The 24,927-nt window shown below is 50.0% G+C and overlaps 1 protein-coding gene across 1 annotated transcript in view; it reads right to left on the bottom strand.

The window, feature by feature from the left end:
• Positions 1–303: 303 nt before the first annotated feature.
• The window catches only part of ACYP1 (acylphosphatase 1), a 28,589-nt gene continuing 3,965 nt past the window's right edge, over positions 304–24,927 (bottom strand). Inside the window, exons 2-3 of the mRNA XM_053474995.1 lie at positions 991–1,139; positions 304–766 (exon numbers count right to left, since the gene is read on the bottom strand). Coding sequence (XP_053330970.1) covers positions 551–766; positions 991–1,074 — 300 coding nt within the window. The 5' untranslated portion in view covers positions 1,075–1,139 and the 3' untranslated portion in view covers positions 304–550. The remainder of the gene's footprint in view (positions 767–990; positions 1,140–24,927) is intronic.

Genomic DNA, 24,927 nt, shown 5'->3' with positions numbered 1-24,927 from the left:
GGTACATCCGCCTGATACCGGGGGATGGCGTTGGGTGATTCCGGTACATCCGCCTGATACCGGGGGGGGTTGACGTTGGGTGATTCCGGTACATCCGCCTTATACCGGGGGATGGCGTTGGGTGATTCCGGTACATCCGCCTGATACCGGGGGATGGCGTTGGGTGATTCCGGTACATCCGCCTGATACCGGGGGGGGGTGATTCCGGTACATCCGCCTGATACCGGGGGGGGGGGGTGATTCCGGTACCTACGTGTGACATTAGTTTATTTACTTTGTAGTACAAAGTTGGAAAGTGACAGATTTTTGTTTTTTAACCCATAAACTTTATAATTTAACATGAATTTAACAATAGGGAGAAATAACTGAATGGGGAGGAATAATCCTGCAGATCCTGAGAACAGGAAGTCCACGTGGCTGCATGTCACGCCATGCGGCGGGGGCCCCCGTGTCACACCATGCGGCGGGGGCCCCCGTGTCACACCATGCGGCGGGGGTCCCGTGTCACACCATGCGGCGGGGGCCCCCGTGTCACGCCCGCTCGCCGCAGTCACTTGCGTATGCTGAAGGCGCTGTGCTGCAGCCGCGGGATCCGCCGCTCGTTCTGGAAACGGACTCCGGTGATCTCGGACTTCGGGCTTCCTTTATTCCGGAGCCAGTCCTGCATCTCCTGCACGCGGCCCCCGGGGCCCTGCAGCTGCCCCCGCACGGAGCCCGCATCCGTGTTCTGCACCCAGCCCACCAGTCCCAGCCGCGCTCCCTCCGCCTGGAGACCGGAACAGGAATGCAGAGAGACGCGGTGAGGGGGCTGCGCGTGGAGAGGGGGCTGCGCGCAGGCTGGGTGCGCGGTGTACTGCGCGCGGGTTATGGGTGCGCGGGTTATGGGTGCACGGTGTACTGCGCGCGGTGGAGGGGGCTGCGCACGGTGGAGGGGGCTGCGCACGGTGGAGGGGGCTGCGCGGGGAGGACTGAGGCCGCTCGGCACGTTACCTGCGTGTACTTGCGGAAGAAGACGCCTTGCACCTTTCCAAACACCTCGTAATCCACAGACATGAATTGCTCCCCGTCCGCCATGCTCCACACTACACGCTACACGCTAATGTCACGGAACTCGGCAGCCAGTCGCGCAGGGTCAGCGTCTGATGGGTTAAAGTAGCTGGGATAAAATGTCATCGAAAGGATCCATTGGGTAGTTCTAGATTATATACGGGGTGACCCTCTCTGTGACAGTATAAGGGGGGTACAGGCTGATATATTGGGGGGCAGTGTACGCTGTGACAGTATAAGGGGGTACAGGCTGATATATTGGGGGGCAGTGTACTCTGTGACAGTATAAGGGGGTACAGGCTGATATATTGGGGGCAGTGTACTCTGTGACAGTATAAGGGGGTACAGGCTGATATATTGGGGGGCAGTTACGCTGTGACAGTATAAGGGGGTACAGGCTGATATATTGGGGGGCAGTGTACTCTGTGACAGTATAAGGGGGTACAGGCTGATATATTGGGGGGCAGTGTACTCTGTGACAGTATAAGGGGGTACAGACTGATATATTGGGGGGCAGTGTACTCTGTGACAGTATAAGGGGGTGCAGGCTGATATATTGGGGGCAGTGTACTCTGTGACAGTATAAGGGGGTACAGGCTGATATATTGGGGGCAGTGTACTCTGTGACAGTATAAGGGGGTACAGGCTGATATATTGGGGGGCAGTGTACTCTGTGACAGTATAAGGGGGTGCAGGCTGATATATTGGGGAGCAGTGTACTCTGTGACAGTATAAGGGGTACAGGCTGATATATTGGGGGCAGTGTACTCTGTGACAGTATAAGGGGGTGCAGGCTGATATATTGGGGGCAGTGTACTCTGTGACAGTATAAGGGGGTACAGACTGATATATTGGGGGGCAGTGTACTCTGTGACAGTATAAGGGGGTACAGACTGATATATTGGGGGGCAGTGTACGCTGTGACAGTATAAGGGGGTACAGGCTGATATATTGGGGGGCAGTGTACTCTGTGACAGTATAAGGGGGTGCAGGCTGATATATTGGGGGGCAGTGTACTCTGTGACAGTATAAGGGGGTGCAGGCTGATATATTGGGGGGCAGTGTACTCTGTGACAGTATAAGGGGGTACAGGCTGATATATTGGGGGCAGTGTACCCTGTGACAGTATAAGGGGGTACAGGCTGATATATTGGGGGGCAGTGTACTCTGTGACAGTATAAGGGGGTACAGGCTGATATATTGGGGGGCAGTGTACTCTGTGACAGTATAAGGGAGTACAGGCTGATATATTGGGGGGCAGTGTACTCTGTGACAGTATAAGGGGGTACAGACTGATATATTGGGGGCAGTGTACTCTGTGACAGTATAAGGGGGTACAGACTGATATATTGGGGGCAGTGTACTCTGTGACAGTATAAGGGGGTGCAGGCTGATATATTGGGGCAGTGTACTCTGTGACAGTATAAGGGGGTACAGGCTGATATATTGGGGGGCAGTGTACTCTGTGACAGTATAAGGGAGTACAGGCTGATATATTGGGGGGCAGTGTACTCTGTGACAGTATAAGGGGGTACAGGCTGATATATTGGGGGGCAGTGTACTCTGTGACAGTATAAGGGGGTGCAGACTGATATATTGGGGAACAGTGTACTCTGTGACAGTATAAGGGGGTACAGGCTGATATATTGGGGGGCAGTGTACTCTGTGACAGTATAAGGGGGTACAGGCTGATATATTGGGGAGCAGTTTACTCTGTGACAGTATAAGGGGGTACAGGCTGATATATTGGGGGGCAGTGTACTCTGACAGTATAAGGGGGGTACAGACTGATATATTGGGGGGCAGTGTACTCTGTGACAGTATAAGGGGGTGCAGGCTGATATATTGGGGGGCAGTGTACTCTGTGACAGTATAAGGGGGTACAGGCTGATATATTGGGGGGCAGTGTACTCTGTGACAGTATAAGGGGGTACAGGCTGATATATTGGGGGCAGTGTACTCTGTGACAGTATAAGGGGGTGCAGGCTGATATATTGGGGGCAGTGTACTCTGTGACAGTATAAGGGGGTACAGACTGATATATTGGGGGGCAGTGTACTCTGTGACAGTATAAGGGGGTACAGACTGATATATTGGGGGCAGTGTACTCTGTGACAGTATAAGGGGGTGCAGGCTGATATATTGGGGGGCAGTGTACTCTGTGACAGTATAAGGGGGTACAGGCTGATATATTGGGTGGCAGTGTACTCTGTGACAGTATAAGGGGGTACAGGCTGATATATTGGGGGGCAGTGTACTCTGTGACAGTATAAGGGGGTACAGACTGATATATTGGGGGGCAGTGTACTCTGTGACAGTATAAGGGGGTACAGGCTGATATATTGGGGGGCAGTGTACTCTGTGACAGTATAAGGGGGTGCAGGCTGATATATTGGGGAGCAGTGTACTCTGTGACAGTATAAGGGGGTACAGGCTGATATATTGGGGGGCAGTGTACTCTGTGACAGTATAAGGGGGTGCAGGCTGATATATTGGGGTCAGTGTACGCTGTGACAGTATAAGGGGGTACAGGCTGATATATTGGGGGGCAGTGTACTCTGTGACAGTATAAGGGGGTGCAGGCTGATATATTGGGGGGCAGTGTACGCTGTGACAGTATAAGGGGGTACAGGCTGATATATTGGGGTCAGTGTACGCTGTGACAGTATAAGGGGGTACAGGCTGATATATTGGGGGGCAGTGTACTCTGTGACAGTATAAGGGGGGGTACAGGCTGATATATTGGGGGGCAGTGTACTCTGTGACAGTATAAGGGGGTACAGGCTGATATATTGGGGTCAGTGTACGCTGTGACAGTATAAGGGGGTACAGGCTGATATATTGGGGTCAGTGTACGCTGTGACAGTATAAGGGGGTACAGACTGATATATTGGGGAGCAGTGTACCCTGTGACAGTATAAGGGGGGTACAGGCTGATATATTGGGGGCAGTGTACTCTGTGACAGTATAAGGGGGTACAGGCTGATATATTGGGGGGCAGTGTACTCTGTGACAGTATAAGGGGGTGCAGGCTGATATATTGGGGGGCAGTGTACTCTGTGACAGTATAAGGGGGTACAGACTGATATATTGGGGGCAGTGTACTCTGTGACAGTATAAGGGGGTACAGACTGATATATTGGGAGCAGTGTACTCTGTGACAGTATAAGGGGGTACAGACTGATATATTGGGGAGCAGTGTACTCTGTGACAGTATAAGGGGGTGCAGGCTGATATATTGAGGGGCAGTGTACTCTGTGACAGTATAAGGGGGTGCAGGCTGATATATTGGGGGGCAGTGTACTCTGTGACAGTATAAGGGGGTACAGGCTGATATATTGGGAGCAGTGTACTCTGTGACAGTATAAGGGGGTGCAGGCTGATATATTGGGGGGCAGTGTACTCTGTGACAGTATAAGGGGGTACAGGCTGATATATTGGGGGCAGTGTACTCTGTGACAGTATAAGGGGGGGTACAGGCTGATATATTGGGGGGCAGTGTACTCTGTGACAGTATAAGGGGGTACAGACTGATATATTGGGGGGCAGTGTACTCTGTGACAGTATAAGGGGGTACAGACTGATATATTGGGGGCAGTGTACTCTGTGACAGTATAAGGGGGTACAGGCTGATATATTGGGGGGCAGTGTACTCTGTGACAGTATAAGGGGGTACAGACTGATATATTGGGGGGCAGTGTACTCTGTGACAGTATAAGGGGGTACAGACTGATATATTGGGGGCAGTGTACTCTGTGACAGTATAAGGGGGTACAGACTGATATATTGGGGGGCAGTGTACTCTGTGACAGTATAAGGGGGTACAGACTGATATATTGGGGGGCAGTGTACTCTGTGACAGTATAAGGGGGTGCAGGCTGATATATTGGGGGGCAGTGTACTCTGTGACAGTATAAGGGGGTACAGGCTGATATATTAGGGAGCAGTGTACTCTGTGACAGTATAAGGGGGTGCAGGCTGATATATTGGGGGGCAGTGTACTCTGTGACAGTATAAGGGGGTACAGGCTGATATATTGGGGGGCAGTGTACTCTGTGACAGTATAAGGGGGTACAGACTGATATATTAGGGAGCAGTGTACTCTGTGACAGTATAAGGGGGTACAGGCTGATATATTGGGGCAGTGTACTCTGTGACAGTATAAGGGGGTACAGACTGATATATTGGGGGCAGTGTACTCTGTGACAGTATAAGGGGGGGTAGGCTGATATATTGGGAGGCAGTGTACTCTGTGACAGTATAAGGGGGTACAGGCTGATATATTGGGGGGCAGTGTACGCTGTGACAGTATAAGGGGGGTACAGGCTGATATATTGGGGGCAGTGTACTCTGTGACAGTATAAGGGGGTGCAGGCTGATATATTGGGGGGCAGTGTACTCTGTGACAGTATAAGGGGGTACAGGCTGATATATTGGGGGCAGTGTACTCTGTGACAGTATAAGGGGGTACAGGCTGATATATTGGGGGGCAGTGTACTCTGTGACAGTATAAGGGGGTGCAGGCTGATATATTGGGGGGCAGTGTACTCTGTGACAGTATAAGGGGGTACAGACTGATATATTGGGGGCAGTGTACTCTGTGACAGTATAAGGGGGTACAGGCTGATATATTGGGGGCAGTGTACTCTGTGACAGTATAAGGGGGTACAGGCTGATATATTGGGGGGCAGTGTACTCTGTGACAGTATAAGGGGGTACAGACTGATATATTGGGGGCAGTGTACTCTGTGACAGTATAAGGGGGTACAGACTGATATATTGGGGGCAGTGTACTCTGTGACAGTATAAGGGGGTACAGGCTGATATATTGGGGGCAGTGTACTCTGTGACAGTATAAGGGGGTGCAGGCTGATATATTGGGGGCAGTGTACTCTGTGACAGTATAAGGGGGTACAGACTGATATATTGGGGGGCAGTGTACTCTGTGACAGTATAAGGGGGTACAGACTGATATATTGGGGGGCAGTGTACGCTGTGACAGTATAAGGGGGTACAGGCTGATATATTGGGGGGCAGTGTACTCTGTGACAGTATAAGGGGGTGCAGGCTGATATATTGGGGGGCAGTGTACTCTGTGACAGTATAAGGGGGTGCAGGCTGATATATTGGGGGGCAGTGTACTCTGTGACAGTATAAGGGGGTACAGGCTGATATATTGGGGGCAGTGTACCCTGTGACAGTATAAGGGGGTACAGGCTGATATATTGGGGGGCAGTGTACTCTGTGACAGTATAAGGGGGTACAGGCTGATATATTGGGGGGCAGTGTACTCTGTGACAGTATAAGGGAGTACAGGCTGATATATTGGGGGGCAGTGTACTCTGTGACAGTATAAGGGGGTACAGGCTGATATATTGGGGCAGTGTACTCTGTGACAGTATAAGGGGGTACAGGCTGATATATTGGGGGGCAGTGTACTCTGTGACAGTATAAGGGAGTACAGGCTGATATATTGGGGGGCAGTGTACTCTGTGACAGTATAAGGGGGTACAGGCTGATATATTGGGGGGCAGTGTACTCTGTGACAGTATAAGGGGGTGCAGACTGATATATTGGGGAACAGTGTACTCTGTGACAGTATAAGGGGGTACAGGCTGATATATTGGGGGGCAGTGTACTCTGTGACAGTATAAGGGGGTACAGGCTGATATATTGGGGAGCAGTTTACTCTGTGACAGTATAAGGGGGTACAGGCTGATATATTGGGGGGCAGTGTACTCTGACAGTATAAGGGGGGTACAGACTGATATATTGGGGGGCAGTGTACTCTGTGACAGTATAAGGGGGTGCAGGCTGATATATTGGGGGGCAGTGTACTCTGTGACAGTATAAGGGGGTACAGGCTGATATATTGGGGGGCAGTGTACTCTGTGACAGTATAAGGGGGTGCAGGCTGATATATTGGGGGCAGTGTACTCTGTGACAGTATAAGGGGGTACAGACTGATATATTGGGGGGCAGTGTACTCTGTGACAGTATAAGGGGGTACAGACTGATATATTGGGGGCAGTGTACTCTGTGACAGTATAAGGGGGTGCAGGCTGATATATTGGGGGGCAGTGTACTCTGTGACAGTATAAGGGGGTACAGGCTGATATATTGGGTGGCAGTGTACTCTGTGACAGTATAAGGGGGTACAGGCTGATATATTGGGGGGCAGTGTACTCTGTGACAGTATAAGGGGGTACAGACTGATATATTGGGGGGCAGTGTACTCTGTGACAGTATAAGGGGGTACAGGCTGATATATTGGGGGGCAGTGTACTCTGTGACAGTATAAGGGGGTGCAGGCTGATATATTGGGGAGCAGTGTACTCTGTGACAGTATAAGGGGGTACAGGCTGATATATTGGGGGGCAGTGTACTCTGTGACAGTATAAGGGGGTGCAGGCTGATATATTGGGGTCAGTGTACGCTGTGACAGTATAAGGGGGTACAGGCTGATATATTGGGGGGCAGTGTACTCTGTGACAGTATAAGGGGGTGCAGGCTGATATATTGGGGGGCAGTGTACTCTGTGACAGTATAAGGGGGTACAGACTGATATATTGGGGGGCAGTGTACGCTGTGACAGTATAAGGGGGTACAGGCTGATATATTGGGGTCAGTGTACGCTGTGACAGTATAAGGGGGTACAGGCTGATATATTGGGGGGCAGTGTACTCTGTGACAGTATAAGGGGGGGTACAGGCTGATATATTGGGGGGCAGTGTACTCTGTGACAGTATAAGGGGGTACAGGCTGATATATTGGGGTCAGTGTACGCTGTGACAGTATAAGGGGGTACAGGCTGATATATTGGGGTCAGTGTACGCTGTGACAGTATAAGGGGGTACAGACTGATATATTGGGGAGCAGTGTACCCTGTGACAGTATAAGGGGGGTACAGGCTGATATATTGGGGGCAGTGTACTCTGTGACAGTATAAGGGGGTACAGGCTGATATATTGGGGGGCAGTGTACTCTGTGACAGTATAAGGGGGTGCAGGCTGATATATTGGGGGGCAGTGTACTCTGTGACAGTATAAGGGGGTACAGACTGATATATTGGGGGCAGTGTACTCTGTGACAGTATAAGGGGGTACAGACTGATATATTGGGAGCAGTGTACTCTGTGACAGTATAAGGGGGTACAGACTGATATATTGGGGAGCAGTGTACTCTGTGACAGTATAAGGGGGTGCAGGCTGATATATTGAGGGGCAGTGTACTCTGTGACAGTATAAGGGGGTGCAGGCTGATATATTGGGGGGCAGTGTACTCTGTGACAGTATAAGGGGGTACAGGCTGATATATTGGGAGCAGTGTACTCTGTGACAGTATAAGGGGGTGCAGGCTGATATATTGGGGGGCAGTGTACTCTGTGACAGTATAAGGGGGTACAGGCTGATATATTGGGGGCAGTGTACTCTGTGACAGTATAAGGGGGGGTACAGGCTGATATATTGGGGGGCAGTGTACTCTGTGACAGTATAAGGGGGTACAGACTGATATATTGGGGGGCAGTGTACTCTGTGACAGTATAAGGGGGTACAGGCTGATATATTGGGGCAGTGTACTCTGTGACAGTATAAGGGGGTACAGGCTGATATATTGGGGGCAGTGTACGCTGTGACAGTATAAGGGGGTACAGACTGATATATTGGGGAGCAGTGTACTCTGTGACAGTATAAGGGGGTACAGACTGATATATTGGGGGCAGTGTACTCTGTGACAGTATAAGGGGGTACAGGCTGATATATTGGGGGGCAGTGTACTCTGTGACAGTATAAGGGGGTACAGACTGATATATTGGGGGGCAGTGTACTCTGTGACAGTATAAGGGGGTACAGACTGATATATTGGGGGCAGTGTACTCTGTGACAGTATAAGGGGGTACAGACTGATATATTGGGGGGCAGTGTACTCTGTGACAGTATAAGGGGGTACAGACTGATATATTGGGGGGCAGTGTACTCTGTGACAGTATAAGGGGGTGCAGGCTGATATATTGGGGGGCAGTGTACTCTGTGACAGTATAAGGGGGTACAGGCTGATATATTAGGGAGCAGTGTACTCTGTGACAGTATAAGGGGGTGCAGGCTGATATATTGGGGGGCAGTGTACGCTGTGACAGTATAAGGGGGTACAGGCTGATATATTGGGGGGCAGTGTACTCTGTGACAGTATAAGGGGGTACAGGCTGATATATTGGGGGGCAGTGTACTCTGTGACAGTATAAGGGGGTACAGACTGATATATTGGGGGGCAGTGTACTCTGTGACAGTATAAGGGGGTACAGACTGATATATTGGGGGGCAGTGTACTCTGTGACAGTATAAGGGGGTACAGGCTGATATATTGGGGGGCAGTGTACTCTGTGACAGTATAAGGGGGTACAGACTGATATATTAGGGAGCAGTGTACTCTGTGACAGTATAAGGGGGTACAGGCTGATATATTGGGGCAGTGTACTCTGTGACAGTATAAGGGGGTACAGACTGATATATTGGGGGCAGTGTACTCTGTGACAGTATAAGGGGGGGTAGGCTGATATATTGGGAGGCAGTGTACTCTGTGACAGTATAAGGGGGTACAGGCTGATATATTGGGGAGCAGTGTACTCTGTGACAGTATAAGGGGGTACAGGCTGATATATTGGGGGCAGTGTACTCTGTGACAGTATAAGGGGGTACAGGCTGATATATTGGGGGGCAGTGTACTCTGTGACAGTATAAGGGGGGTACAGGCTGATATATTGGGGGCAGTGTACTCTGTGACAGTATAAGGGGGTGCAGGCTGATATATTGGGGGCAGTGTACTCTGTGACAGTATAAGGGGGGGTACAGGCTGATATATTGGGGGGCAGTGTACTCTGTGACAGTATAAGGGGGTACAGGCTGATATATTGGGGGGCAGTGTACTCTGTGACAGTATAAGGGGGTACAGGCTGATATATTGGGGGGCAGTGTACGCTGTGACAGTATAAGGGGGTGCAGGCTGATATATTGGGGCAGTGTACTCTGTGACAGTATAAGGGGGGTACAGGCTGATATATTGGGGGCAGTGTACTCTGTGACAGTATAAGGGGGTACAGGCTGATATATTGGGGGCAGTGTACTCTGTGACAGTATAAGGGGGTGCAGGCTGATATATTGGGGGGCAGTGTACTCTGACAGTATAAGGGGGTACAGACTGATATATTGGGGGGCAGTGTACGCTGTGACAGTATAAGGGGGTACAGGCTGATATATTGAGGGGCAGTGTACGCTGTGACAGTATAAGGGGTACAGACTGATATATTGGGGGGCAGTGTACTCTGTGACAGTATAAGGGGGTACAGACTGATATATTGGGGGGCAGTGTACGCTGTGACAGTATAAGGGGGTACAGGCTGATATATTGGGGCAGTGTACTCTGTGACAGTATAAGGGGGTACAGGCTGATATATTGGGAGGCAGTGTACTCTGTGACAGTATAAGGGGGTACAGGCTGATATATTGGGGGGCAGTGTACTCTGTGACAGTATAAGGGGGTACAGGCTGATATATTGGGGGGCAGTGTACTCTGTGACAGTATAAGGGGGTACAGGCTGATATATTGGGGGGCAGTGTACTCTGTGACAGTATAAGGGGGTACAGGCTGATATATTGAGGGGCAGTGTACTCTGTGACAGTATAAGGGGGTACAGGCTGATATATTGGGGGCAGTGTACTCTGTGACAGTATAAGGGGGTACAGGCTGATATATTGGGGGGCAGTGTACTCTGTGACAGTATAAGGGGGTACAGGCTGATATATTGGGGGGCAGTGTACGCTGTGACAGTATAAGGGGGTACAGACTGATGTATTGGGGGGCAGTGTACTCTGTGACAGTATAAGGGGGTGCAGGCTGATATATTGGGGGGCAGTGTACTCTGTGACAGTATAAAGGGGTACAGGCTGATATATTGGGGGCAGTGTACTCTGTGACAGTATAAGGGGGTACAGACTGATATATTGGGGGGCAGTGTACTCTGTGACAGTATAAGGGGGTACAGGCTGATATATTGGGGGGCAGTGTACTCTGTGACAGTATAAGGGGGTGCAGGCTGATATATTGGGGGCAGTGTACTCTGTGACAGTATAAGGGGGTGCAGGCTGATATATTGGGGGGCAGTGTACTCTGTGACAGTATAAGGGGGTAAAGGCTGATATATTGGGGGGCAGTGTACTCTGTGACAGTATAAGGGGGTACAGGCTGATATATTGGGGGCAGTGTACTCTGTGACAGTATAAGGGGGTACAGGCTGATATATTGGGGGCAGTGTACTCTGTGACAGTATAAGGGGGTACAGACTGATATATTGGGGGGCAGTGTACTCTGTGACAGTATAAGGGGGTACAGGCTGATATATTGGGGGGCAGTGTACTCTGTGACAGTATAAGGGGGTGCAGGCTGATATATTGGGGGCAGTGTACGCTGTGACAGTATAAGGGGGTACAGGCTGATATATTGGGGGGCAGTGTACTCTGTGACAGTATAAGGGGGTGCAGGCTGATATATTGGGGGGCAGTGTACTCTGTGACAGTATAAGGGGGTGCAGGCTGATATATTGGGGGGCAGTGTACTCTGTGACAGTATAAGGGGGTACAGGCTGATATATTGGGGGGCAGTGTACTCTGTGACAGTATAAGGGGGTACAGGCTGATATATTGGGGGACAGTGTACTCTGTGACAGTATAAGGGGGTACAGACTGATATATTGGGGGGCAGTGTACTCTGTGACAGTATAAGGGGGTACAGACTGATATATTGGGGGGCAGTGTACTCTGTGACAGTATAAGGGGGTACAGGCTGATATATTGGGGGGCAGTGTACTCTGTGACAGTATAAGGGGGTACAGACTGATATATTGGGGGGCAGTGTACTCTGTGACAGTATAAGGGGGTACAGGCTGATATATTGGGGCAGTGTACTCTGTGACAGTATAAGGGGGTACAGGCTGATATATTGGGGGGCAGTGTACTCTGTGACAGTATAAGGGGGTGCAGGCTGATATATTGGGGGGCAGTGTACTCTGACAGTATAAGGGGGTACAGACTGATATATTGGGGGCAGTGTACGCTGTGACAGTATAAGGGGGTACAGGCTGATATATTGGGGGGCAGTGTACGCTGTGACAGTATAAGGGGGTACAGGCTGATATATTGGGGGGCAGTGTACTCTGTGACAGTATAAGGGGGTACAGGCTGATATATTGGGGGGCAGTGTACTCTGTGACAGTATAAGGGGGTGCAGGCTGATATATTGGGGGGCAGTGTACTCTGTGACAGTATAAGGGGGTGCAGACTGATATATTGGGTGGCAGTGTACTCTGTGACAGTATAAGGGGGTACAGGCTGATATATTGGGGGCAGTGTACTCTGTGACAGTATAAGGGGGTACAGACTGATATATTGGGGGGCAGTGTACTCTGTGACAGTATAAGGGGGTACAGACTGATATATTGAGGGGCAGTGTACTCTGTGACAGTATAAGGGGGTACAGGCTGATATATTGGGGGGCAGTGTACTCTGACAGTATAAGGGGGTACAGGCTGATATATTGGGGGCAGTGTACGCTGTGACAGTATAAGGGGGTGCAGGCTGATATATTGGGGGGCAGTGTACTCTGTGACAGTATAAGGGGGTACAGGCTGATATATTGGGGGGCAGTGTACTCTGTGACAGTATAAGGGGGTACAGACTGATATATTGGGGGGCAGTGTACTCTGTGACAGTATAAGGGGGTACAGGCTGATATATTGGGGGGCAGTGTACTCTGTGACAGTATAAGGGGGTGCAGGCTGATATATTGGGGGGCAGTGTACTCTGTGACAGTATAAGGGGGTGCAGGCTGATATATTGGGGGGCAGTGTACTCTGTGACAGTATAAGGGGGTACAGGCTGATATATTGGGGGGCAGTGTACTCTGTGACAGTATAAGGGGGTACAGACTGATATATTGGGGGCAGTGTACTCTGTGACAGTATAAGGGGGTACAGACTGATATATTGGGAGCAGTGTACTCTGTGACAGTATAAGGGGGTACAGACTGATATATTGGGGAGCAGTGTACTCTGTGACAGTATAAGGGGGTGCAGGCTGATATATTGAGGGGCAGTGTACTCTGTGACAGTATAAGGGGGTGCAGGCTGATATATTGGGGGGCAGTGTACTCTGTGACAGTATAAGGGGGTACAGGCTGATATATTGGGAGCAGTGTACTCTGTGACAGTATAAGGGGGTGCAGGCTGATATATTGGGGGGCAGTGTACTCTGTGACAGTATAAGGGGGTACAGGCTGATATATTGGGGGCAGTGTACTCTGTGACAGTATAAGGGGGGGTACAGGCTGATATATTGGGGGGCAGTGTACTCTGTGACAGTATAAGGGGGTACAGACTGATATATTGGGGGGCAGTGTACTCTGTGACAGTATAAGGGGGTACAGACTGATATATTGGGGGCAGTGTACTCTGTGACAGTATAAGGGGGTACAGGCTGATATATTGGGGGGCAGTGTACTCTGTGACAGTATAAGGGGGTACAGACTGATATATTGGGGGGCAGTGTACTCTGTGACAGTATAAGGGGGTACAGACTGATATATTGGGGGCAGTGTACTCTGTGACAGTATAAGGGGGTACAGACTGATATATTGGGGGGCAGTGTACTCTGTGACAGTATAAGGGGGTACAGACTGATATATTGGGGGGCAGTGTACTCTGTGACAGTATAAGGGGGTGCAGGCTGATATATTGGGGGGCAGTGTACTCTGTGACAGTATAAGGGGGTACAGGCTGATATATTAGGGAGCAGTGTACTCTGTGACAGTATAAGGGGGTGCAGGCTGATATATTGGGGGGCAGTGTACTCTGTGACAGTATAAGGGGGTACAGGCTGATATATTGGGGGGCAGTGTACTCTGTGACAGTATAAGGGGGTACAGACTGATATATTAGGGAGCAGTGTACTCTGTGACAGTATAAGGGGGTACAGGCTGATATATTGGGGCAGTGTACTCTGTGACAGTATAAGGGGGTACAGACTGATATATTGGGGGCAGTGTACTCTGTGACAGTATAAGGGGGGGTAGGCTGATATATTGGGAGGCAGTGTACTCTGTGACAGTATAAGGGGGTACAGGCTGATATATTGGGGGGCAGTGTACGCTGTGACAGTATAAGGGGGGTACAGGCTGATATATTGGGGGCAGTGTACTCTGTGACAGTATAAGGGGGTGCAGGCTGATATATTGGGGGGCAGTGTACTCTGTGACAGTATAAGGGGGTACAGGCTGATATATTGGGGGCAGTGTACTCTGTGACAGTATAAGGGGGTACAGGCTGATATATTGGGGGGCAGTGTACTCTGTGACAGTATAAGGGGGTGCAGGCTGATATATTGGGGGGCAGTGTACTCTGTGACAGTATAAGGGGGTACAGACTGATATATTGGGGGCAGTGTACTCTGTGACAGTATAAGGGGGTACAGGCTGATATATTGGGGGCAGTGTACTCTGTGACAGTATAAGGGGGTACAGGCTGATATATTGGGGGGCAGTGTACTCTGTGACAGTATAAGGGGGTACAGACTGATATATTGGGGGGCAGTGTACTCTGTGACAGTATAAGGGGGTACAGGCTGATATATTGGGGGCAGTGTACTCTGTGACAGTATAAGGGGGTGCAGGCTGATATATTGGGGGCAGTGTACTCTGTGACAGTATAAGGGGGTACAGACTGATATATTGGGGGGCAGTGTACTCTGTGACAGTATAAGGGGGTACAGACTGATATATTGGGGGGCAGTGTACGCTGTGACAGTATAAGGGGGTACAGGCTGATATATTGGGGGGCAGTGTACTCTGTGACAGTATAAGGGGGTGCAGGCTGATATATTGGGGGGCAGTGTACTCTGTGACAGTATAAGGGGGTGCAGGCTGATATATTGGGGGGCAGTGTACTCTGTGACAGTATAAGGGGGTACAGGCTGATATATTGGGGGCAGTGTACCCTGTGACAGTATAAGGGGGTACAGGCTGATATATTGGGGGGCAGTGTACTCTGTGACAGTATAAGGGGGTACAGGCTGATATATTGGGGGGCAGTGTACTCTGTGACAGTATAAGGGAGTACAGGCTGATATATTGGGGGGCAGTGTACTCTGTGACAGTATAAGGGGGTACAGGCTGATATATTGGGGCAGTGTACTCTGTGACAGTATAAGGGGGTACAGGCTGATATATTGGGGGGCAGTGTACTCTGTGACAGTATAAGGGAGTACAGGCTGATATATTGGGGGGCAGTGTACTCTGTGACAGTATAAGGGGGTACAGGCTGATATATTGGGGGGCAGTGTACTCTGTGACAGTATAAGGGGGTGCAGACTGATATATTGGGGAACAGTGTACTCTGTGACAGTATAAGGGGGTACAGGCTGATATATTGGGGGGCAGTGTACTCTGTGACAGTATAAGGGGGTACAGGCTGATATATTGGGGAGCAGTTTACTCTGTGACAGTATAAGGGGGTACAGGCTGATATATTGGGGGGCAGTGTACTCTGACAGTATAAGGGGGGTACAGACTGATATATTGGGGGGCAGTGTACTCTGTGACAGTATAAGGGGGTGCAGGCTGATATATTGGGGGGCAGTGTACTCTGTGACAGTATAAGGGGGTACAGGCTGATATATTGGGGGGCAGTGTACTCTGTGACAGTATAAGGGGGTGCAGGCTGATATATTGGGGGCAGTGTACTCTGTGACAGTATAAGGGGGTACAGACTGATATATTGGGGGGCAGTGTACTCTGTGACAGTATAAGGGGGTACAGACTGATATATTGGGGGCAGTGTACTCTGTGACAGTATAAGGGGGTGCAGGCTGATATATTGGGGGGCAGTGTACTCTGTGACAGTATAAGGGGGTACAGGCTGATATATTGGGTGGCAGTGTACTCTGTGACAGTATAAGGGGGTACAGGCTGATATATTGGGGGGCAGTGTACTCTGTGACAGTATAAGGGGGTACAGACTGATATATTGGGGGGCAGTGTACTCTGTGACAGTATAAGGGGGTACAGGCTGATATATTGGGGGGCAGTGTACTCTGTGACAGTATAAGGGGGTGCAGGCTGATATATTGGGGAGCAGTGTACTCTGTGACAGTATAAGGGGGTACAGGCTGATATATTGGGGGGCAGTGTACTCTGTGACAGTATAAGGGGGTGCAGGCTGATATATTGGGGTCAGTGTACGCTGTGACAGTATAAGGGGGTACAGGCTGATATATTGGGGGGCAGTGTACTCTGTGACAGTATAAGGGGGTGCAGGCTGATATATTGGGGGGCAGTGTACTCTGTGACAGTATAAGGGGGTACAGACTGATATATTGGGGGGCAGTGTACGCTGTGACAGTATAAGGGGGTACAGGCTGATATATTGGGGTCAGTGTACGCTGTGACAGTATAAGGGGGTACAGGCTGATATATTGGGGGGCAGTGTACTCTGTGACAGTATAAGGGGGGGTACAGGCTGATATATTGGGGGGCAGTGTACTCTGTGACAGTATAAGGGGGTACAGGCTGATATATTGGGGTCAGTGTACGCTGTGACAGTATAAGGGGGTACAGGCTGATATATTGGGGTCAGTGTACGCTGTGACAGTATAAGGGGGTACAGACTGATATATTGGGGAGCAGTGTACCCTGTGACAGTATAAGGGGGGTACAGGCTGATATATTGGGGGCAGTGTACTCTGTGACAGTATAAGGGGGTACAGGCTGATATATTGGGGGGCAGTGTACTCTGTGACAGTATAAGGGGGTGCAGGCTGATATATTGGGGGGCAGTGTACTCTGTGACAGTATAAGGGGGTACAGACTGATATATTGGGGGCAGTGTACTCTGTGACAGTATAAGGGGGTACAGACTGATATATTGGGAGCAGTGTACTCTGTGACAGTATAAGGGGGTACAGACTGATATATTGGGGAGCAGTGTACTCTGTGACAGTATAAGGGGGTGCAGGCTGATATATTGAGGGGCAGTGTACTCTGTGACAGTATAAGGGGGTGCAGGCTGATATATTGGGGGGCAGTGTACTCTGTGACAGTATAAGGGGGTACAGGCTGATATATTGGGAGCAGTGTACTCTGTGACAGTATAAGGGGGTGCAGGCTGATATATTGGGGGGCAGTGTACTCTGTGACAGTATAAGGGGGTACAGGCTGATATATTGGGGGCAGTGTACTCTGTGACAGTATAAGGGGGGGTACAGGCTGATATATTGGGGGGCAGTGTACTCTGTGACAGTATAAGGGGGTACAGACTGATATATTGGGGGGCAGTGTACTCTGTGACAGTATAAGGGGGTACAGGCTGATATATTGGGGCAGTGTACTCTGTGACAGTATAAGGGGGTACAGGCTGATATATTGGGGGCAGTGTACGCTGTGACAGTATAAGGGGGTACAGACTGATATATTGGGGAGCAGTGTACTCTGTGACAGTATAAGGGGGTACAGACTGATATATTGGGGGCAGTGTACTCTGTGACAGTATAAGGGGGTACAGGCTGATATATTGGGGGGCAGTGTACTCTGTGACAGTATAAGGGGGTACAGACTGATATATTGGGGGGCAGTGTACTCTGTGACAGTATAAGGGGGTACAGACTGATATATTGGGGGCAGTGTACTCTGTGACAGTATAAGGGGGTACAGACTGATATATTGGGGGGCAGTGTACTCTGTGACAGTATAAGGGGGTACAGACTGATATATTGGGGGGCAGTGTACTCTGTGACAGTATAAGGGGGTGCAGGCTGATATATTGGGGGGCAGTGTACTCTGTGACAGTATAAGGGGGTACAGGCTGATATATTAGGGAGCAGTGTACTCTGTGACAGTATAAGGGGGTGCAGGCTGATATATTGGGGGGCAGTGTACGCTGTGACAGTATAAGGGGGTACAGGCTGATATATTGGGGGGCAGTGTACTCTGTGACAGTATAAGGGGGTACAGGCTGATATATTGGGGGGCAGTGTACTCTGTGACAGTATAAGGGGGTACAGACTGATATATTGGGGGGCAGTGTACTCTGTGACAGTATAAGGGGGTACAGACTGATATATTGGGGGGCAGTGTACTCTGTGACAGTATAAGGGGGTACAGGCTGATATATTGGGGGGCAGTGTACTCTGTGACAGTATAAGGGGGTACAGACTGATATATTAGGGAGCAGTGTACTCTGTGACAGTATAAGGGGGTACAGGCTGATATATTGGGGCAGTGTACTCTGTGACAGTATAAGGGGGTACAGACTGATATATTGGGGGCAGTGTACTCTGTGACAGTATAAGGGGGGGTAGGCTGATATATTGGGAGGCAGTGTACTCTGTGACAGTATAAGGGGGTACAGGCTGATATATTGGGGAGCAGTGTACTCTGTGACAGTATAAGGGGGTACAGGCTGATATATTGGGGGCAGTGTACTCTGTGACAGTATAAGGGGGTACAGGCTGATATATTGGGGGGCAGTGTACTCTGTGACAGTATAAGGGGGGTACAGGCTGATATATTGGGGGCAGTGTACTCTGTGACAGTATAAGGGGGTGCAGGCTGATATATTGGGGGCAGTGTACTCTGTGACAGTATAAGGGGGGGTACAGGCTGATATATTGGGGGGCAGTGTACTCTGTGACAGTATAAGGGGGTGCAGGCTGATATATTGGGGCAGTGTACTCTGTGACAGTATAAGGGGGGTACAGGCTGATATATTGGGGGCAGTGTACTCTGTGACAGTATAAGGGGGTACAGGCTGATATATTGGGGGCAGTGTACTCTGTGACAGTATAAGGGGGTGCAGGCTGATATATTGGGGGGCAGTGTACTCTGACAGTATAAGGGGGTACAGACTGATATATTGGGGGGCAGTGTACGCTGTGACAGTATAAGGGGGTACAGGCTGATATATTGAGGGGCAGTGTACGCTGTGACAGTATAAGGGGTACAGACTGATATATTGGGGGGCAGTGTACTCTGTGACAGTATAAGGGGGTACAGACTGATATATTGGGGGGCAGTGTACGCTGTGACAGTATAAGGGGGTACAGGCTGATATATTGGGGCAGTGTACTCTGTGACAGTATAAGGGGGTACAGGCTGATATATTGGGAGGCAGTGTACTCTGTGACAGTATAAGGGGGTACAGGCTGATATATTGGGGGGCAGTGTACTCTGTGACAGTATAAGGGGGTACAGGCTGATATATTGGGGGGCAGTGTACTCTGTGACAGTATAAGGGGGTACAGGCTGATATATTGGGGGGCAGTGTACTCTGTGACAGTATAAGGGGGTACAGGCTGATATATTGAGGGGCAGTGTACTCTGTGACAGTATAAGGGGGTACAGGCTGATATATTGGGGGCAGTGTACTCTGTGACAGTATAAGGGGGTACAGGCTGATATATTGGGGGGCAGTGTACTCTGTGACAGTATAAGGGGGTACAGGCTGATATATTGGGGGGCAGTGTACGCTGTGACAGTATAAGGGGGTACAGACTGATGTATTGGGGGGCAGTGTACTCTGTGACAGTATAAGGGGGTGCAGGCTGATATATTGGGGGGCAGTGTACTCTGTGACAGTATAAAGGGGTACAGGCTGATATATTGGGGGCAGTGTACTCTGTGACAGTATAAGGGGGTACAGACTGATATATTGGGGGGCAGTGTACTCTGTGACAGTATAAGGGGGTACAGGCTGATATATTGGGGGGCAGTGTACTCTGTGACAGTATAAGGGGGTGCAGGCTGATATATTGGGGGCAGTGTACTCTGTGACAGTATAAGGGGGTGCAGGCTGATATATTGGGGGGCAGTGTACTCTGTGACAGTATAAGGGGGTAAAGGCTGATATATTGGGGGGCAGTGTACTCTGTGACAGTATAAGGGGGTACAGGCTGATATATTGGGGGCAGTGTACTCTGTGACAGTATAAGGGGGTACAGGCTGATATATTGGGGGCAGTGTACTCTGTGACAGTATAAGGGGGTACAGACTGATATATTGGGGGGCAGTGTACTCTGTGACAGTATAAGGGGGTACAGGCTGATATATTGGGGGGCAGTGTACTCTGTGACAGTATAAGGGGGTGCAGGCTGATATATTGGGGGCAGTGTACGCTGTGACAGTATAAGGGGGTACAGGCTGATATATTGGGGGGCAGTGTACTCTGTGACAGTATAAGGGGGTGCAGGCTGATATATTGGGGGGCAGTGTACTCTGTGACAGTATAAGGGGGTGCAGGCTGATATATTGGGGGGCAGTGTACTCTGTGACAGTATAAGGGGGTACAGGCTGATATATTGGGGGGCAGTGTACTCTGTGACAGTATAAGGGGGTACAGGCTGATATATTGGGGGACAGTGTACTCTGTGACAGTATAAGGGGGTACAGACTGATATATTGGGGGGCAGTGTACTCTGTGACAGTATAAGGGGGTACAGACTGATATATTGGGGGGCAGTGTACTCTGTGACAGTATAAGGGGGTACAGGCTGATATATTGGGGGGCAGTGTACTCTGTGACAGTATAAGGGGGTACAGACTGATATATTGGGGGGCAGTGTACTCTGTGACAGTATAAGGGGGTACAGGCTGATATATTGGGGCAGTGTACTCTGTGACAGTATAAGGGGGTACAGGCTGATATATTGGGGGGCAGTGTACTCTGTGACAGTATAAGGGGGTGCAGGCTGATATATTGGGGGGCAGTGTACTCTGACAGTATAAGGGGGTACAGACTGATATATTGGGGGCAGTGTACGCTGTGACAGTATAAGGGGGTACAGGCTGATATATTGGGGGGCAGTGTACGCTGTGACAGTATAAGGGGGTACAGGCTGATATATTGGGGGGCAGTGTACTCTGTGACAGTATAAGGGGGTACAGGCTGATATATTGGGGGGCAGTGTACTCTGTGACAGTATAAGGGGGTGCAGGCTGATATATTGGGGGGCAGTGTACTCTGTGACAGTATAAGGGGGTGCAGACTGATATATTGGGTGGCAGTGTACTCTGTGACAGTATAAGGGGGTACAGGCTGATATATTGGGGGCAGTGTACTCTGTGACAGTATAAGGGGGTACAGACTGATATATTGGGGGGCAGTGTACTCTGTGACAGTATAAGGGGGTACAGACTGATATATTGAGGGGCAGTGTACTCTGTGACAGTATAAGGGGGTACAGGCTGATATATTGGGGGGCAGTGTACTCTGACAGTATAAGGGGGTACAGGCTGATATATTGGGGGCAGTGTACGCTGTGACAGTATAAGGGGGTGCAGGCTGATATATTGGGGGGCAGTGTACTCTGTGACAGTATAAGGGGGTACAGGCTGATATATTGGGGGGCAGTGTACTCTGTGACAGTATAAGGGGGTACAGACTGATATATTGGGGGGCAGTGTACTCTGTGACAGTATAAGGGGGTACAGGCTGATATATTGGGGGGCAGTGTACTCTGTGACAGTATAAGGGGGTGCAGGCTGATATATTGGGGGGCAGTGTACTCTGTGACAGTATAAGGGGGTACAGGCTGATATATTGGGGAGCAGTGTACTCTGTGACAGTATAAGGGGGTACAGACTGATATATTGGGGGGCAGTGTACTCTGTGACAGTATAAGGGGGTGCAGGCTGATATATTGGGGGGCAGTGTACTCTGTGACAGTATAAGGGGGTACAGACTGATATATTGGGGGCAGTGTACTCTGTGACAGTATAAGGGGGTGCAGGCTGATATATTGGGGGGCAGTGTACTCTGTGACAGTATAAGGGGGTGCAGGCTGATATATTGGGGGGCAGTGTACTCTGTGACAGTATAAGGGGGTACAGGCTGATATATTGGGGGCAGTGTACTCTGTGACAGTATAAGGGGGAACAGGCTGATATATTGGGGGGCAGTGTACTCTGTGACAGTATAAGGGGGTACAGGCTGATATATTGGGGGGCAGTGTACTCTGTGACAGTATAAGGGGGTACAGGCTGATATATTGGGGGGCAGTGTACTCTGTGACAGTATAAGGGGGTACAGACTGATATATTGGGGGGCAGTGTACTCTGTGACAGTATAAGGGGGTACAGGCTGATATATTGGGGGGCAGTGTACTCTGTGACAGTATAAGGGGGTGCAGGCTGATATATTGGGGGGCAGTGTACTCTGTGACAGTATAAGGGGGTACAGACTGATATATTGGGGGCAGTGTACTCTGTGACAGTATAAGGGGGTACAGACTGATATATTGGGGGGCAGTGTACTCTGTGACAGTATAAGGGGGGGTACAGGCTGATATATTGGGGGCAGTGTACTCTGTGACAGTATAAGGGGGTGCAGGCTGATATATTGGGGGGCAGTGTACTCTGTGACAGTATAAGGGGGTACAGGCTGATATATTGGGGGGCAGTGTACTCTGTGACAGTATAAGGGGGTACAGGCTGATATATTGGGGGCAGTGTACTCTGTGACAGTATAAGGGGGTGCAGGCTGATATATTGGGGGGCAGTGTACTCTGTGACAGTATAAGGGGGTACAGGCTGATATATTGGGGGGCAGTGTACTCTGTGACAGTATAAGGGGGTACAGGCTGATATATTGGGGGGCAGTGTACTCTGTGACAGTATAAGGGGGTGCAGGCTGATATATTGGGGGCAGTGTACGCTGTGACAGTATAAGGGGGTGCAGGCTGATATATTGGGGGGCAGTGTACTCTGTGACAGTATAAGGGGGTACAGGCTGATATATTGGGGGCAGTGTACGCTGTGACAGTATAAGGGGGTGCAGGCTGATATATTGGGGGGCAGTGTACTCTGTGACAGTATAAGGGGGTACAGGCTGATATATTGGGGGGCAGTGTACTCTGACAGTATAAGGGGGTACAGGCTGATATATTGGGGGCAGTGTACTCTGTGACAGTATAAGGGGGTACAGGCTGATATATTGGGGGCAGTGTACTCTGACAGTATAAGGGGGTACAGGCTGATATATTGGGGGCAGTGTACTCTGTGACAGTATAAGGGGGTGCAGGCTGATATATTGGGGGGCAGTGTACTCTGTGACAGTATAAGGGGGTACAGACTGATATATTGGGGGGCAGTGTACTCTGTGACAGTATAAGGGGGTACAGGCTGATATATTGGGGGGCAGTGTACTCTGTGACAGTATAAGGGGGTACAGACTGATATATTGGGGGGCAGTGTACTCTGTGACAGTATAAGGGGGTGCAGGCTGATATATTGGGGGGCAGTGTACTCTGTGACAGTATAAGGGGGTACAGGCTGATATATTGGGGCAGTGTACTCTGTGACAGTATAAGGGGGTACAGACTGATATATTGGGGGGCAGTGTACTCTGTGACAGTATAAGGGGGTACAGGCTGATATATTGGGGGCAGTGTACTCTGACAGTATAAGGGGGTACAGGCTGATATATTGGGGGCAGTGTACTCTGTGACAGTATAAGGGGGTGCAGGCTGATATATTGGGGGGCAGTGTACTCTGTGACAGTATAAGGGGGTACAGACTGATATATTGGGGGGCAGTGTACTCTGTGACAGTATAAGGGGGTACAGGCTGATATATTGGGGGGCAGTGTACTCTGTGACAGTATAAGGGGGTACAGACTGATATATTGGGGGGCAGTGTACTCTGTGACAGTATAAGGGGGTGCAGGCTGATATATTGGGGGGCAGTGTACTCTGTGACAGTATAAGGGGGTACAGGCTGATATATTGGGGCAGTGTACTCTGTGACAGTATAAGGGGGTACAGACTGATATATTGGGGGGCAGTGTACTCTGTGACAGTATAAGGGGGTACAGGCTGATATATTGGGGGGCAGTGTACTCTGTGACAGTATAAGGGGGTGCAGGCTGATATATTGGGGGGCAGTGTACTCTGTGACAGTATAAGGGGGGTACAGGCTGATATATTGGGGGCAGTGTACTCTGTGACAGTATAAGGGGGTACAGGCTGATATATTGGGGGGCAGTGTACGCTGTGACAGTATAAGGGGGTACAGGCTGATATATTGGGGGGCAGTGTACTCTGTGACAGTATAAGGGGGTACAGGCTGATATATTGGGGCAGTGTACTCTGTGACAGTATAAGGGGGTACAGACTGATATATTGGGGAGCAGTTTACTCTGTGACAGTATAAGGGGGTACAGGCTGATATATTGGGGGCAGTGTACTCTGTGACAGTATAAGGGGGTACAGACTGATATATTAGGGAGCAGTGTACTCTGTGACAGTATAAGGGGGTACAGACTGATATATTGGGGGCAGTGTACTCTGTGACAGTATAAGGGGGTACAGACCGATATATTGGGGGGCAGTGTACTCTGTGACAGTATAAGGGGGTGCAGGCTGATATATTGGGGGCAGTGTACTCTGTGACAGTATAAGGGGGTACAGACTGATATATTGGGGGGCAGTGTACTCTGTGACAGTATAAGGGGGTACAGGCTGATATATTGGGGGCAGTGTACTCTGTGACAGTATAAGGGGGTACAGGCTGATATATTGGGGCAGTGTACTCTGTGACAGTATAAGGGGGTACAGACTGATACATTGGGGAGCAGTGTACTCTGTGACAGTATAAGGGGGTACAGACTGATGTATTGGGGGGCAGTGTACTCTGTGACAGTATAAGGGGGTACAGGCTGATATATTGGGGGGCAGTGTACTCTGTGACAGTATAAGGGGGTACAGGCTGATATATTGGGGGGGCAGTGTACTCTGTGACAGTATAAGGGGGTGCAGACTGATATATTGGGGGCAGTGTACTCTGTGACAG

The sequence above is a fragment of the Spea bombifrons genome, chromosome 9 (genome assembly GCF_027358695.1).
Source record: "Spea bombifrons isolate aSpeBom1 chromosome 9, aSpeBom1.2.pri, whole genome shotgun sequence".
In the NCBI taxonomy this organism is placed as follows: Eukaryota; Metazoa; Chordata; class Amphibia; order Anura; family Pelobatidae; genus Spea; species Spea bombifrons.
This window is presented reverse-complemented; position numbering and strand designations above follow the sequence as displayed.